Raw genomic sequence first — 16,499 nt, forward strand, 5'->3', positions numbered from 1 at the left:
AAAAAGATGACGACTTCAATCATTTATTCTCTCCATGAGAAACCCTAAAGTAACAGGGAAAGGCAAGTTTGAAATGGAAGAGGGAAGAGATCAACATTTGTTTGCTAAGCCAGTGCAAATAATACAAGCTGTAGCCACATATCAGAGGTCAGATCTTTTATTCACCAGAGTGAATAAAAAAATGGAGAGAAACCAGTGCCTAGTCCTGAATGGCTTTGAAAACTTCATAGGTGAAAAAAAGTCCACAGTTCTTTTATGTTTTCTCTTTCAGAAAGGAAAAAAAACCCCACAAAACCATGGGAGCCTGTAACTGCGCAACATTAATTAAAAATGCAATAGGATTAAAGTGATCAGTTAGAAGGACAGCTCATTGACAAAATCCCTGTGTGCCCGGCGTGGCAGGGATGTGATGTGCAAAGGACTCTCCCATGTGGCATAAATCTGCCACTGCACAGTGATTGCTTTGTAACGCAGCAAAGGCGGTTATTGCCAGAGATGGAGGCTAAAGCCAGTGGAAATGAAACTTGATTTAATCCTCTTTTCCTGTTAACTATTCAGCATCCTACATGCGTGCCCATAGAAGTCACTTATGAAAGGTGAGAAGAAAATAAAAAAGGAAAACCCCCAATCTTTGCTGTGACTATATTCCTAAGAAAAGCACACAGGAGACAGCATTTCTAAGCTTTAATGCTTGGTCACATAAATAGAAAAATTCCCTACAAGTTGCATATTTAATTCACTCTTTTCCAAAGAGACCCCGGTGTGGGCAGAAGCAGTGTCTCCACCGCAGAAGGTGCCATGCCCCCGACCCACCTCCTCGGTCCCACGCTACGGACATGCCCCCCGTGCGTGGCCACAAATCTTTGCCAGAAACAGAGGGGAAGCGGCGAGCTCGTGATTTCCCACCCCAAAGCCTCCACGCCGGCATTTCCTTCCTGACGCCCAGCGGTGAGCCGCTGCGGGCACAACCCTGCCGACACTCTCTGCTCCTTCTTCTTCCGTTGGGCTTCGGTTAAACTGCTCCTGAGCAACCCCATGCAATTATTTTTTTGCAACTTTTCTTTCCTGTTTTGTCTTTTACTAGCACAAAACTTTTTGGATAAACCGTTCCTGTTCATACAATTGCAATACTGTATTTTTATAGCCGTTCGAGACCTGCTGGAAGCAGAGCTTCTTGTGCCATCCCGTTTGGGTTGGCCTTTGGTAGAATCTGCTTCTACCACCCTGTAGCCTCCTGATTAAAATTTCCGTATACTTAAGAGATTAAAAAATTGCCTGCTGCTGCTGCAAGGATCTCAGCTTAGGTATTTCCATCACAAAGCAGCAACGTGGTGGTGCAGGGAGAGTACAACACACCGAGCCCAAGCCCACCCGAAGCTCAGGATTGGCTGTGGCCACCTGGAAGTCCAAATCGGTGCTGAAGCATGAACCCAGAGCTTGTACATCCAAGGCCAGCTGCCCCAACTGATGAGGGACACCTCAGAAAAACGCAGCCCGTGGCCATTCGGGGTGCTGCAGCATCGGGATTTAGGGGTCGTTAAATGGTCTCTGGGTGGTTGACATATCCCTTATGGAAGAGCCAACATGGACCCAACTGCGCCCATGGTTTTGCAGCTGGCAGACACCTTCCTAGGAGTTGCTAACGGTGGCAATTAAGTAATAAGGCTTTTAAATTCGTGTGTTTTGTCAAACTGATAGAGGGGAGGAGGCAGGAGGTGAAGGGAAGAGCTGCAAGGGCTGTCCTCCTTGCAGGATGTGGCCCTCCTGACCTTCTCACTGCCACCCGCACGTTGGTGGGTGCTAGACATCCATGGCCCATCGTTTCAGCCCAAAATCGATAGGGCGGATGGGAGAAGGGACGTTTTCCAGCTTTCAGAGGGCTGAAGCGGGGGGACGTGGGGCAGCCCCACGCCAGCCTCAGTCACGAGGCAGCGCACAGATCTGGAAGGGCTTGGGGCATCGCGTGAGGCTGAGCGTGAAGGCGAAGGTCGGCGGGGCAGCCGCCGGCGCCTGGAAGGTGAACTTCTGCAGGAGGGCTGTGAAGAAGATGAAGAGCTCGGTCCTGGCGAGCTGTTCCCCGGGACAAGCCCGCTTGCCTGGAAAAGGAGCAAAAATAACCCCACCGAGTCCCGAGCAAGCTTCAACCACGTCTCAGGCTCCTCTCGCGTGTGCCGCCTTGCACAGGCTGCGGGAGCTTTTCTTCCTCGAAAGGTTAGGTGGCAATGTTCACCCACACATTTTGCAGAAACCTTCCCCAGAAGTTTACTGCTGAGCAAACTGCGATGGCTGTTCGGATAGATGAAGAGGGGAAACTCGGGAAAAAAAAAACAAACCCAAAACATTTACGCAGCTTGCACAAAAGGAAAAAGCCTTATTTTTTCATCCTGCGATAAGAAATTGATTTTCCTCCTGCTCCGAGCAATCAGTATTAACTGTTAGTGGGATTTTCACTGTGGGGATGGGCTGAAAGCTGGACAAGGAGCAGTACTCCCTACTCTGGAGGGGATGTCTTGGGGAAAAAAAAAAGAAAGCATTGCAAAAAGGAAAACCATCTCCCCATCCATCATCCTACCTGCAGAGAAGGGCAGAAAAGCCTCCCGCCTCCTGTACTGGCCGTTTTCCAGGAAATGTTCAGGATTAAAGGTGTCTGGAGTCTCCCACACGTTTTTGTCGAACATTATCGAAGTCAGGCTGGTCATCAGGGTGGTGCCCTGCAAGAGGTGGAGAAAACGGGCGATTACGTGACGGAGAAGAGCCGATGTGTTGTCAGACTAGTTTATTATTAGCTCTGTTCCACGCACAATGTAAACTACGTTTTTTTTTTAAGGGCAAAATGTTTTTTCCTAAGCTATGTAATTAAATGAGGGTGAAAGCCTATAGGATTGTTCACTTCTGTGCGCCTCTATGTATCACCATAGTGTTGATCTGTACCTTGTGCTGCTGTCACTGGTGGTGTTAATATAAACCAACTTTAAATTGGTGACACGGTGTTCCCATAGGAATTTGAAGCAATTTAACCAAATAATTTTCAAATGATCCACATTATTGTGTTTTGGGTTTTTTTTAAACCTGATCTGGTTTATCTCCACATCCTCCATTAGAAAAAGAAAAACATTCTAATCAGTGCAAAGCAAGATGCCCACATTTTTTGTTTTAATTTTCCTTGATGCAACCAGTCATATAAATGGAAGAGACTAGTTATATCTAAATCTCATGTTTGCTTTCATAATTGCAGAACAGTGTGTATGCATTAATACCTATTACCTGTCTTTTATCAAGAGTTACTTTTAATAGATGATTTTTAATACTCTGTGGAATTAACAAACCCAAAGTGTTTACTTTCCTATTTTTCTTGGCCCTCTATTCCCATAATGCATGGAGGGCATCTTTTATAAAATTTAAGCAATAAACCTTTTAAAATTGAAAATTATGACCAACACCATAGGATCTCACAATTCTCCTCTGTCGGGACGGCTTGTATTTTCTATATAACTGTGATATCTCCATAAGATCCTTCTGGTTGGTTGCCCTCCAGGTGAGATCTGGGACTTGATCTCACCATGAAGACCCCGCTCTGGTGGGATGAAGGAAAGGCTGGTGGTCTCCACGTACTTTGGGCAGGTGGAAGCCGGCCAAGGTGGTGTCGCTGGTGGACATCCTGGGCACCCCCAGTGGCACAATGTTGCCCATCCGCAGGACCTCGCTCAGCACTGCGCTGGTGTACGGCATGTTCTCCTTGTCGGCCATCATGGGCTGGCGGGACTGGCCGATCACCGTCTCAATTTCGAGCTGCACTTTCTCTATGGAAAGCAAAAAAAAAAAAAAAACCAAACATGTGTGTTCAAAAGCTGTCCAGTAAGAAACCTGGGGCACGGGCATGTCCAGCATGTGGTAGAGCTGGAAATGACTTTGTTTTCTGAGCTTCATTTATCTAGTTTTGGGCCAAACGAAGGACCCATCATCCGTGGCCCTACCCTGAATGTGGGGGTATGCGGCCATGTAGAGCAGAGCCCAGCGGATGGCGGTTGCCGTTGTCTCAGTCCCGGTTAAGAAGAGGTCCAGGGTGGAGCACAGCAGGTTTTCCTCGTGGAAGTATGAGTTGGTGTCACCTTTAAACTTGGGGAAAAAAACACGGCAATGGAAACTCTTATTAATGAGGGGATGCTTTCAAAAACCCAATCCAAACCCACCTGTACGTAAGTCCTGCTGCTAGTTTATTATCCACCACCCCCGGACTTGGAAATTTCTACCCCTTACTTTCATTGAATTTCAAGCCCTATGGACTGCTTTGAAAGACACCCTGTTTGCTGTAGAATGACTCTTGAAAGCAGGTAACATTTTTAAATGTGAAGTTTCACAATAGCAAACACAGGCCTGCAAGCTCTCATAGAAACGTGAACACGTTCCCTGAGAGTCCTCCTACGCCATGTGGCAGAATGAAAAATGGAAGAAGACAAAGTGTAAATACTTTCAAATGAAAAAAAAAAAAAAAAAATCTGTGTGTTTTCAAAGTGATCAGGCTCCTGCTGTTGCTAAAAAGTTTGACGTGGAAGAGGTGGGGAGGAGAAGGCAACGAGGGAGGCATGAGCTCCTCTGACAAAACAGCCTTGAGTATTGTCTGCTCATTTTGTGGGTTAAGGTTTAGGTGTTTCCCTCTTACCTTTTCTATTTCCTTCAGGTAACAGTCAATATAATCTCCTGCCTCGGACTGGTCTAAATTCTCCTTGTGCTTTGCGATCACTTCTTTCACAAAATATTGAAGTTTCTCCCAGTGCCTGAAGATTTTCCTAAAGGGTCCTGGCAGCCATCTCATGACCAAAGGAAAAGCATTATACAGCTGGTGAGAAATGAATCAGAGCAAAAGAGCATTTCTTGAGTTAAAAAAGAGCAGGTGTCATAGTTGAGATGCTAGTACAATTTATTACCTCTGCTTGCTACCGGGAAAAAGTATCAGTTTTGCTACAAAGGTGAATTTAGTTACACATATGTAAACAAGTACAAAGAAGACAAGAATTAGCCAGATGTTTTCTGCTGATAAAGTTCTCTAATATTGGGTGGCCAAAGCTGCCACCTCATGTGAAGTGGTGACTGGAGTGAGAAATCAGGGTGGATGCAGAGGAGCCCCTTAGTGCTGGGGTCCGTGGAGGGGACAGAGATCAGACCTGACCCATGGTGTGCAGCCATGCAGAAGCTATGTCCCCAAATCCACCTATTTTGGTTATAAACCTGCACTCTCAGACAGTTTTGACATAAATAAAAGTTATTTGAGAAACTGGTTGGGAAAGGGGTGGGGGAAAAGATGGGAAATTTCACAAAGTGCTGCTAATTGGCTCTTCTTTTTGTAGAAACATAGATATTTTCAAGGTTTTTTCATTGTTCTTTGGTTATGTATGTCAGGCATAAGATTGTTTTTACAGTCCTGTAGTGTTTTTTCTCCACGTGCCTCAATAATTTTAACTTGCTTCCTTGCCTTCCTGATGGATTTTGGGTATAAACCCAGTCTAATGTAAAACAATACTCGTGGTCATTTCCCTTATAACATGACTCTTTTTTCTACAGGGAAAAGCAGACTATGTCAGTGCCTTAGAAACTCTGGTTTCTGAGCACTTACGTGCAGCTGAAGCTGGAAAAGCATCTGACCGGCTTTACCTGGCCCCAGAAACTTCCGATGAGCAGCAGCGTTTCAGCCAGTGAGTGCAGTAATTCCTGGAAACGGTTGTCATGATAGTCGAAGCGGTTCCCAAAAGTTATGGAACAGATGATGTTCGAAACAGCACTATTAATTTTGTAATGAGGGTCAAATGGTTGTCCTGGAGGAAACAAAATGAAAGTTTGCTTTTTTTTCTTTAAAGTCTGAGTCCATACCACCTTCTCTATCAGATCAACAGGTGTGAAGTTGGGGTGAGACCTCACCTACTTTTCACCCATGGTGATGCTAAGGGTTCACCCCATGTCCTGGGGTCCCACCACCCCCATCACTTGGGGCTGGGCATTGTGTGCCACGACACCCTTTCTCCGAGGACATCCCCTTCTGTCTCCAGCCCAGTCTGCTGGCACACACCGACGTTAGCACAGACCTGCCGGAGCAGGGTTTGAACCATTTTCCAGGAAAAAAAACCGGGAGCTTGCCATGCTATGGCTGGGGTTTGCATGCTCCAACATGGTTTTGGTGCCAATTTCAAACACCAGGAGAGGGTCCCTCACAGCTTACCCTGGGGCAGGGAGCTCAGGACTAACCACACTGCAAAAATGCCGTTGCACTGGCCTTTAACTGTCCACCACAAAGAAATCAAGTGAGATGGAGGACAGAGGGGAGAGGGAGAGGATTGCAGGTCTCTGCGCCCACCTGTAAACTCCAGCAATAGCTCATACGGCCCATAGACATGATGTGCATCAGCTCCTGTAAGAGCAAAGTGTGGTGTGACGTTCGTCACATCTGCATTCCTTGGGAGAGGTACTGAGCAGAGCCCATCGTCTCCTAGGGCACATCCAGGCAGCCTGGAAAGTTACTTGCCGTGATATGAGACACTAGTACCAGTAACGAATCCGGTCCAGCCCTGAGCTGCTGCCGGTACGCTGGGGAGCATCACTTTGAAATGCAAGGCACTCCGCACAGGACTGCTGATCTCCCCACTCTTCAAGAAAGTAATTAAACTGGGCTGGTGCTCAGATATTAGAGTGATGGACATGATCACTATTTGTCATTACTAATGGGAAGAAAGGCCCAAACCAGCAGCTTAATTAGTTTATTGATTAGGACTATAAAGGACTATAATCAATTGGCAACATGAAGTATTTGGCCTGTTCAGTGCAACAGCAATTAAAATGGAGCAAGTTCAGTATATAATTTCACAATTCCTATTTAGATCTTTCTTATTTACTATATATAGCTCCATAGAATTAGCTAAACCCCATCTGCTTCTATTTAAAGCTGAAGTGCAACATCACCCATGTACCAACATACAAATTATTCTTACTAATATCCCTCTGGCAGTTCTTAAAAGCTGGACCATAAAAGAGCAAGGCACATGCTTCATCTGTGCATGATACAAAAGGAAAGCCTGACTAAACAAGTTTTAAAATACTTTGCAAAACCAAGGACAAGCAGAGGTTAACTAAGCCTCCGAGCGTATGTGCCTGATAGCAGGAGAGCTGCATTTATTCCTTCACAGAATACAGGAGAGACTTTCTTAGCCCTATAAAAATGCAAGTTTTAATAAACACCTAGTATATATTCGCTTAATATTAACAAGGAAGAACTAAAATAGCAAGCCTGAGGTCTCAAGTAAGTGCTAAAAGGGGCAGTCTGGAAGTGTAAGATAGAGATTTGAGCTATTGAAGAAATGTTCTGCATGTTAGGAGCTGTGTCGGAGTGAGAGTTTTACTTTTCATTGTTCATTTAGCTGGAAGCTTTGGGCATGGTGCTGTACCTTAACCGCCCACCTTTCTCCTCCTCAATCGTCTCCACAAGGTACCGGCTCTCCTCTTGCACTTTTTCCTCAAAACTTACAGCAATGGTTTTCAGTGTTGCTGAAGCAAACTTTCTCTGTTGCCTCCATATATGCCCATTTGATGATATGAGCCCTGTAGGTAGAAAAAAAACAAGCAAACAAACCTCTGCGTCACATATGAGTGATGGGATTCGGCAGTGGCCATTCATCTTGAACAGAGACTCCAAACTGAAGCAAACAAACTCCATAGACATGGAAAAACTATAGCTTTGCCTGGGAATTAAAATTCAAGAGTAATTGGCTTATGCTAAAGATCTAGCTTTATGGATTTGCTTTAATCTGCTACTTTGTCACTTTGCGTGGGAAAAAAAGGTGTAAGCCAAAATACTATAAGTACTATCACGCTGTTGGCAGAGCTGCAGGCAGGAGCACCATACCCTGTCTCTGGAGCTATATGCAACCCGGGGAGAAAAAGTAAAGGAGAAATTAAAACCAAGGGGAAAACTCTTCAAGTGTATTGATTGCTGGGCAGCTTGCATTTATTTCTCCTCTTTCATCAAGACCTGATGATCCCATCATCATCCCTAAATCCCAGAGAGATTAAAACGTACACCTGTGAGATTATTCGACTGAACTCAGTTCTTGCCTTACTCTGCGCAAGCTTTTATGGATGCAGTTAGCAAGGGTTGAATTCAATCTGTTTCTTTCACTCTAACTGTTATCACTGCAAATAGATGAAAAATTTGTACCAAAAATCCTGGTAGCTGTGCTTACCAAAGCCTTTAAATATTTCTTGGAGGAGTGGAATATTTGGCCGATCTGCAAATATTTCAGCCTGGTGGACAAGAGCTTCTCTCACCATCTGGTACCCGTTGACCACCACAAAAGTCAGACTTCCAAACTGCACGCTGAAGATGTTCCCGTACCGACCAGTAAGCTGAAAGAGAGTTCATCGCCCTCTGAGAGCAAGAAGGTGGAGATTTTCAAAACTCACCTGGACAAAACCTCGAGCAATGGCATCTAACTTTGAATTTAGTCCTGCTTGGAGCAAGGGGACTTAAGAAAAACTCAAACCCAAGCCTGCAGGTCCCATCCAATCTAAACTATTCTATGAAGGCTGGAGACAGCATAAAAAATGCTAGAGAGCTGTAGTGTGGGAGAGATGGTTTGCTTATATTTGTTAGCAAGTATGACCTGGGTTTCACCAGGTGGTTGCATCGATTTAACTTGTAACAAGGACATTACTTTGCAACTGGTGGGCATCTGTTCCATCTTCTTCACAGGAAGGGTACAAGAGGTGAAGACACCACCTGGGTCACCATGCCCAGGCTTTTGCTGCTGAGGGCAAAGCACAACAAATAATCCCCTTCATCAACGTTGTGTCTAAAGTACTGTGTTTTCTTGCTCCAGCGACCCCATTTAGAAAGTGGCTCCAACTGCTGATGGCTTGAAACCTACTTCTAATTTTAAGCCTAAATGCATTTATGGCCAAATTATAGCCATTTTCCTTGCATGGACTTTGCTAGCTTTAGTATCTCCTGTGCAGCGTTCAGCTCCCTGATGTACAAGAGCAGAGGGCCATCATACAGTCTCTCGGGCCCCACTCTGCCAAGGAGCTCAGGCCATCCTCTTAGTACGAGTCTACATGAAAGGACACACGTGGTCACCCTGAACTGCCGTGGTGACTTGTGAAACTAGTCTGGAGCCAAATGGGTGTCTCAGTCATTGTGTGCATGTAAATGAATGCGATGATTAATTTTATTAGTAATGATTGTGTGTATTGACAAAATATCCTGAGCACGCTGCCTCAGCCTTCCCCAAGGGTTCCCCTAGGGGATACCCATGCTAGTGGCCTGTGAAAATCCAGGGTAGATAGACTGGTGTCAGCCTGCTAAGTAAAAGCAAGAGATAAATAGTCACCAGGAAGGATATTTGCAACCAGCAAGTCAGAATTTTTCCTTCTACTTTTTCAGGGAAGCATACTCAGCATCTATAAAATATCTCTTGTTGGCTTTAGTGGGAGTCAAAGCTCTGGAAACGTTTCCAGAGCAATCACTGCCTCTTTCTGCGACACAGAAGAAGCCACAGGGATGGTTAACTCAGGATCATAAATGTTTCTTTCAGAGGTAATGGGGCAAATCGTTGGCCTCTGAGCAAAGACAATGACAAGACAATTTCCAGTGATGATCTTCATAGTCCAAACAGTTCATTTCTCGCACAGCACTTGCCATCAGTCCCCCAGTCTGGCCCAGTCCCTCCAAACCCTTCCTGGGTTCCAGCAGAAAATGGTCATGGTCAGATGGGAAGAAAGAGGAGGAACATGTAGGTCTTCCTCCATTCTTTCCCATTGGACCTTCCTACTCCCATGGAAGAGGAGGTGACAGTAAGAGAGAAAAACAAGAAGGGTCCTCTATCATACATGGTTTATTATATGGCTAGTTCTTCAGAGGTTGCCCTTGCTTCGCAGGTTTGGTGACAAAAGTCACTGAAGAGGTGAAATACTGTTAGGAGGAGAAATGTCCATGGAGCTCTTACCTTCTGCAGCGCAAGATGGAGTGGCTGCTTCAAGTCCACGAATGTTCCCACGAGAGGAAAGAGCTGTGGCCCTGGAGGGAAATTCCTGGGTCGTCTCTTTTTCACAAGGTCAATAATCAAAAGACATGTGACCAGAACCACCAAGAGTGTCCAACCGTTCAACTTTTCCAAGAGAGAAACCAAATCAGGCCAAAACCGAAGCTCCATCTTGGCTGATGAACTTACGGATTTTCATCCCAGGAAGGGACTTGATGCTGGTGTTACATTTGCTAAAACAGGAGTAAGAAAGGACTGGAAAGAAAACAAAAAACAAGCTAAGATGCTGATAGCTTACTGGGGACAGGACTTCCCATGGGCGAGCTGCTTTCTCTTGTACAGCTACTGCCAGACCACCTGCTGAATAACTAAACACCGGGATCTCCAAAAACAAGCCCAAAAACTCAGACCATGTGGCCAAACAAAAGCAATCTTGCAAACCTTTAGCTTTATATCTCTGTCAACTCCCCAGTTTTCTTATGGAAGAATATTCCTCCCTTCTGCCCTTAACAAGGAGCTCCTTTATACAGACACCTAGCAGGGATTATAAGCATTACAAACATTTGAGGTTAGGTGAAAGCAGCTTACTTGGCTAATTACATATGGTGGGCGTTGCATAATTTAAAAAACGGTAAGGCATCTGAGGTGATGGGCACCATACAAGTCGCTAAGGGGCTGATCCTGTTAAGCGCTAAGCGCCGTCTGCAAAGGGCTGGATGCCTTCAGTGCCCACCAAAGCCTGCCCGGCTTTGCCAGAGTCATCAGGTGAAGTTCGGACAAGGGAAGCTCTGCGAGAGCCCAGGGCTCTGCCCAGCCACTTAAATGAGAGTTAAAGGAGCTTAATTTCGAGAGTGAGAACGTAGGCTCATGCGTCTGCCAGCTAAAGGAGAGATTGGAACTTATGCATTTAAATCTCCTGGGTTTTCCGAAAATCTCCTTTGAATAAAGCTTCACGCTGTCCCAGGGGAAGGTTGCAGTGGACCAACAGTGATCTCTGTGACCGTGAATCAACCTTGTCTCACCTGCCAATATTTTAACTACAACTTGTTTCCAGCCCCCCTTTTTTTTTTTTCTTTTAAGAGATTTACTTTGCAAACGATCTAAATTTATACTGAAGCAAAACTGTCAATAATGATTTTTCAAATTATTCGCCTAGAAGGTACGGTGAGAAGTTCTGAAGAATGGTAAATTTTTATTGCCTTCAACATTTTTCAGAAAGCTTTAATTTTTCAGGAAAAAATGCAAATTTTCATAGGAAATAATAATTGGGAAAAAATTTTGGTATTCTCTAGTCTTTCACCACTTTTAAAAGCTTTGCTGTCCATGTGTCTCATAACCTTGGTGGCAGCAGTGACAGCAGAAGCACGCACAGGCTGTATGACAGACGTGCACCTTAGTTATTGCAGGAGTCCTTTCTAAGGGTAATACCTACATGCAACCCAACGCTTCTTGGTTTGAAATAGTATTTACGGGTTTCTGGATGGTATTAGGGACCAAATGGGGAGCAGTGATGGGAGAAACATCTCACATCACTGGTGTATAAAGTATATTCCACATGTCGCTGCAGCACAGCTGTGAGCAGCAGTGGTTGGACATGGTTTGCTTCTCCCCGTGCCGTGCATCCGTGATGCTCCTGTACCCGTTTGCTTCAACGCACCTATTCCACCCTTCCTGGTGTGGCAAGCCGAGCCTCCCTTCCCAGAGGCTAAATCAGGATAGTGGGCTCGTGCTCTTCATCCTGGCATCGGGGAGATGACTCGGTTGGTGGAGGTGTCAGCCTACAGCATGCTCAAAGGGACTGTGATGATAAGGCGTCAACTTCTGCTAGCCCAGTTTCACTCCCCTGTTCTTCGCTATGCCATATGATTTGTCAGCATGCACACAGAGTGCAGATCCCTCTACCACTTGTGGCTGCTGTGAATCGGGCTACGTGCAAAGCCAAGGTGTTAATGTGTTCTTCTGGGTGGTGTTGTGGGGGTGGATGCATCGTGGTTGACAGGAGAAATGTTATTTTTAGCAGGAGGAGCACATTTTGCATGTACTCACATGTGTCTTGTCAGTCAGAAACCTCAAGCCTATTACTTTGCCTTGAAGCTTCACATGTCCAAATGCATCTCTTCACAAAGTTCTTAACATGCCAGATTTACTAAAAATTAGGGAAGAGCATTCCAGTATTAGCAGGGCTCTCCTAACCTCGGTAGACAATAACACCAGCGTGTTTCCAAACTGCGTTGCGACGATGCTATTTTGGGTCCCAGGCTTTAATGAAATCAGTTCCCAGCACGTGGTGCTGTGCAAATCCCCAAATCACTGAGGAAGTCATATCACTGCGGCGCATGGGCAGCACAAAGGTGTTGGACAATTCCTATTTTTGCAGTCTCGACAAGACCCTTAGTTGTAAGATCCTGGTCTCCTGGAAGATGAACCTGTGCCTCTGGCCAGCACCATGAACACAAGGACACCGGTCTTCTGTGGTCCAAATAGACAAAATGTGAATTAATATAAGGACGTACACCCACACATCTAATAGGGAGCAGGATGTAAACCCACCTTACCCAGTTCCTCCTTGAATAACTCTTCTGACCCCAGTACACAACTTTTTGACCACCTCACCTGAGCTCATGGATACCGTGTAGATAAATTGTGCCATATTGCACGGACACACACACATCACTGCTTGAATATTAAGGCATCTTGAACAGCCAACAGACAGAAATTGGCCCATATGCTTTGTACCTTCTTCCCTGGCTAGATGTCTAACTGTGTGCAGAAGGTTTTGAAACACAAAGAGAAACATTCTGTTAAAAACGCAATTACCATTTGTTTTTCAAGATATAGTATCCCATTATTTTTTCCAGAGAAGTGAAATTCAATAAGGTTACAACAGAATGTAGTCCAACAGTTACCGTACTTTCAGAGCATTATTTAAGCTACAGAATTTCTTAATGATTAGAAACATATGTAGGAAAAATCACATGCAAAATGAGAATGACTGGAGACAATTTTTCCCCCGAACACTTTTTTTCAGGCAAGTAACAGCTCATCCACCACTGTGGTTCCATCCACCACGTTGGAGGTGTGAGACTCCCACCCACCCGGGGAGCCGCGCGCTCAGGTCACGTCAACCGACAGGCTCCAGCGAAGTCCGAGGACCCATCCTGATTTACACCAAGGAATGTTTTGCTGCCTCTTTCCTGCTTATGTCAGACCCAAAGGAGCGATGCCATTTTCACCACGGGCAAGCTGGTGAACAGCAGCGACCACCCCGATGTGCCTGTTAAGGCCAAGTCCCAGAGGGCTTTCGTGCAGGTGCAACTGCTGTTTCAGGTGAGTCCTCGTGGACCTGGAGGCAACGGCAGCTTTGGACACTCATTTCCTTTTGGAATTTGCTTTACTGGATCAAATGAAATCTACAGGAGATTTGTAATTGCAGAAAGCCAGGAGCGGAGAGTGCTGGGGCAGCCATACCTCCTGGAGCAAGCTCAGGAAAGATGTGGCTGAACCCAGTCCTTAAGCTTAAATTCCCCGCTTGGGGTGATTTCACTGGGACGTAAGTGCTCCCACGGGAGCTGAGGGCTCCAATATATCTAGGACTCTGACTCCAAGCCCAGAAATCAATAATCCAAGTCCGTATTTACTGCTGTGCATGTTTGGCCTCCAGTGTTGCATCTTCTCTCTCTCCTACCACAGACTAGATGCAAATATTCTCTAGGTTTTCCTAGAGACCTCTCGCCTAAAGCCTCCTGGCCTTTTAGTGCGTTTCCAGCACTAACTAAAGCTATGAGGCAGGCAACTGTCACCAAGAATGGGTAAACTGAGGCGTTAGGAGCCTAAACTAAGCGGTGTGAGTAGACCTACGAGGCGTCCCGTCGTGCAGTCCAGGAAGGCTCCCAGAGGATGGTATGCTCGGTCCACTTCTGCAACAGACCAAAACGTCCCTTTTCTGCCGTAGAAGACAGTTGTGGTGAAGGGATTGCGTTCAGCTTTGTCAGCCAGCTAATTAAATGCAGGTAGCAAAAAGCGCTGCAGGGAGCACTCGCCGTGCCTCCGGACCCTGGATCAGCCCCTGACTTTTTGGTCTTTGGCCCAAGATTTTATTCCCTTCGCAGCCAGGCGCTGCATTGCCTTTGCCAGCCCCACGCCGCCCCGCACGGCAGACCCCATACGGACGTATCGAATCAGATTTCGGGGGTGCCGGGTGCTTCCCCCCCAAGGGGGCCACGCTCACGGCACTGCCGGCGGCAACCGCCCACGATCCCCTTGGCAAGACTCCGCTGCCGTCTGCCGCAACCTGGCAGAGCCGGGGCTGCAACCCCGGCTGTTCGCACGGGGCGGCTTCCCGCATCCAAGCTCTTCCTCCGACTCTCCATAAACCTCTAAAATACTCTCCTTTCTAAGATGCACCTTTTCAGTATTCACAGAGAAGAGTACAGTCACATATTCCTCTCAAAGCCACAAGGACTTGACTAGAGCTAAAATGTCATTTATGTACATATCACAAGCGTTTTTCTAGGCACAGATGTCTTTCTGGTGCCAATATGCTGTTTATGTACTTATCTGTCACAAGCACATGTCTACATACATATGCCCTGCTGGCAGAGGCACAGAGCATTTTGAAACTCTTATTAGACTGCTAATGAATAATACGCATACAAAGGAGAAAACAGAAGGTGGATCTATCAGGAACAGCCTCTTTCTTAACTACCTTTTAATTGTAGGAGAGGAAGAAAAGAGATGAATTTTGATATGTTGGCATCTGTGAAGGCCTGCTTAGCAGCATCGAACGCCATCATTTTAAAAGCGGATTTTTCACAGGTTTGGGTATTTTGGGGGGGGATTTTTTTTTTCCTTAAAAAAAAAAAAAAAAGCCCACAAAATTTTGACACTGAGAGTATTGCAAATCCTGGTGCCAATGATGTACGATAGTGTGATTGTCACCATGGAATGCTGAAAAGCCCGAGCAGCTGTTTGGCATATTGACAGTGCGAATTCGGAGCGTTTTAAATGCAAATGACAGTATTCAATTGATCGCATGAAAACAATGGGTCATAGCCTTACCTTTCCTTGGCTACGCTCTGAATAATCAGTCTGCAAATCCATGCACAATAGGGATATTGTACACATTCTGGGGATTTTGTTCCCCATGTACATGGGGGTCGATACGATGCTTCTTTTGGACAGAGCTGAAAAAGAGGTGCTGCTGCACTGTCCTGGGCACCGGGCTGGGCCGACGTGGGGAAAGGTGCATAATTTGCTCCGAATCCACCACGTCCTAAGTGTCAGCCTGTTTTTCTTCACTTCTATCCTTTTCTGCTTGCTCTTTAATCATTCCCAAGGGTGGCTGGCTTTCTGCCTGACTTGTCTCCATTATACCCTGCTGCAATCAATATGGCAAGCAGAAATCAGCAGGAGAAGGCATGTTCTGCTCTCAGTGAGAGCCGGTGGGAGGGAAGGAGATCAGGCCAGCCAGCTGCAACCCCAGCCCGGCAGGCAAACCGAGATCCAGCCGAAAAAGCTGCCGCCAGACGCCTGGGTCTTGTTTCCTTCATGGTGCCCCCTGCCCAGCAGCAAACAGCAGGTAAAGGTCTTCGTCCCTCTCCCAGCCCAGGGGGGGCAGGCAGGAAAACCTAGCCGTGGTAAAATTTCCACTGAAAGCAGCTTTTTTTTTGCAGTGGTGGAAAGAAGAAGGAGTAGGGTCCTTCCAAAGCAGAAAACTCCAGGAATGGGGCACCCACACTTTCACCCTGTGCAGGACGGTTACATACGGACACTGCTGATCCCTCGGTGATGCTCACACTGGTTCAGGTCTCCAAGGCTGGCCGTGCTAATTTGAAGGCAGCCACTGCCACTCCTGAATATCTCTAGCCATAGCTTTTTGTTTTCAAGACCCAGATTTCTTTAAAAACAAGTTCAGAAAAGGCGCAAGAGTCCTATGGGTGAGGATATCACCCAGACAGTGCTATCTGCCCATGGCTTTACCTTACAGCATACACATATGACAGTCCCTCCTAGAATTTTAACCTAGTGAATTTCTTCTCTCGCCTTGTTCTGTAAGCCTGAAAGAACTTTTCAGGGTCCGCTCCCATACCTGCAATCCCCTGATTGCAGCTAAATTGTACCAGTGAGCAGTACTTTTGTGTCTCCTGTGCTTCCATCCAGCCTTCTGGTGTTTCAGTCATAAGCATTTTGGGTCAAGCACTGGTTTTTTGGATCTCCTTGATCCATGTGTCATGTGCTCTGAGACAGCTCTGAGTGCTTCTGAAATACAACCAATGTACAAAGAGCATCACAGTTGCCAGAGCAGTTGCTGAGATGTCTGCAAGATGCCCATGCTCAGATTTGCACCTTGGATCATAAGGTTGAGTTGAACATCACAAATGGCTGATGTTCTTGATCTGTCTGAATGTGGGGTCTGTGTGGTAGGCTCCCTGCACCAGAAATTGGCTTCTCCAGGGCGTTTGCCAATTAGAGTATGTT

At 46.1% G+C, this 16,499-nt stretch overlaps 1 protein-coding gene across 2 annotated transcripts; it reads right to left on the reverse strand.

The window, feature by feature from the left end:
- Window positions 1–670: 670 nt before the first annotated feature.
- LOC115349168 (cytochrome P450 2J2-like) lies at window positions 671–14,536 on the reverse strand. 2 transcript variants are annotated; one of them, XM_030033042.2, is made up of 10 exons: window positions 11,680–14,536; window positions 9,987–10,277; window positions 8,226–8,388; window positions 7,444–7,584; window positions 5,650–5,810; window positions 4,661–4,837; window positions 3,975–4,116; window positions 3,613–3,800; window positions 2,573–2,711; window positions 671–2,096 (listed from the first exon to the last, which is right to left on the reverse strand). In XM_030033042.2, exons 2-10 carry the CDS (start codon window positions 10,191–10,193, stop codon window positions 1,918–1,920), a joined length of 1,497 nt encoding a protein of 498 aa, XP_029888902.1. In that variant the 5' UTR covers window positions 10,194–10,277; window positions 11,680–14,536; the 3' UTR covers window positions 671–1,917. The 2 variants fall into 2 exon arrangements, with proteins under 2 accessions (XP_029888902.1, XP_029888901.1); XM_030033041.2 differs by lacking the exon at window positions 11,680–14,536 and adding an exon at window positions 10,464–10,564.
- Between the last annotated feature and the right edge of the window lie 1,963 nt (window positions 14,537–16,499).

Source organism: Aquila chrysaetos, chromosome 12, assembly GCF_900496995.4.
Source record: "Aquila chrysaetos chrysaetos chromosome 12, bAquChr1.4, whole genome shotgun sequence".
Taxonomy (NCBI): domain Eukaryota; kingdom Metazoa; phylum Chordata; class Aves; order Accipitriformes; family Accipitridae; genus Aquila; species Aquila chrysaetos.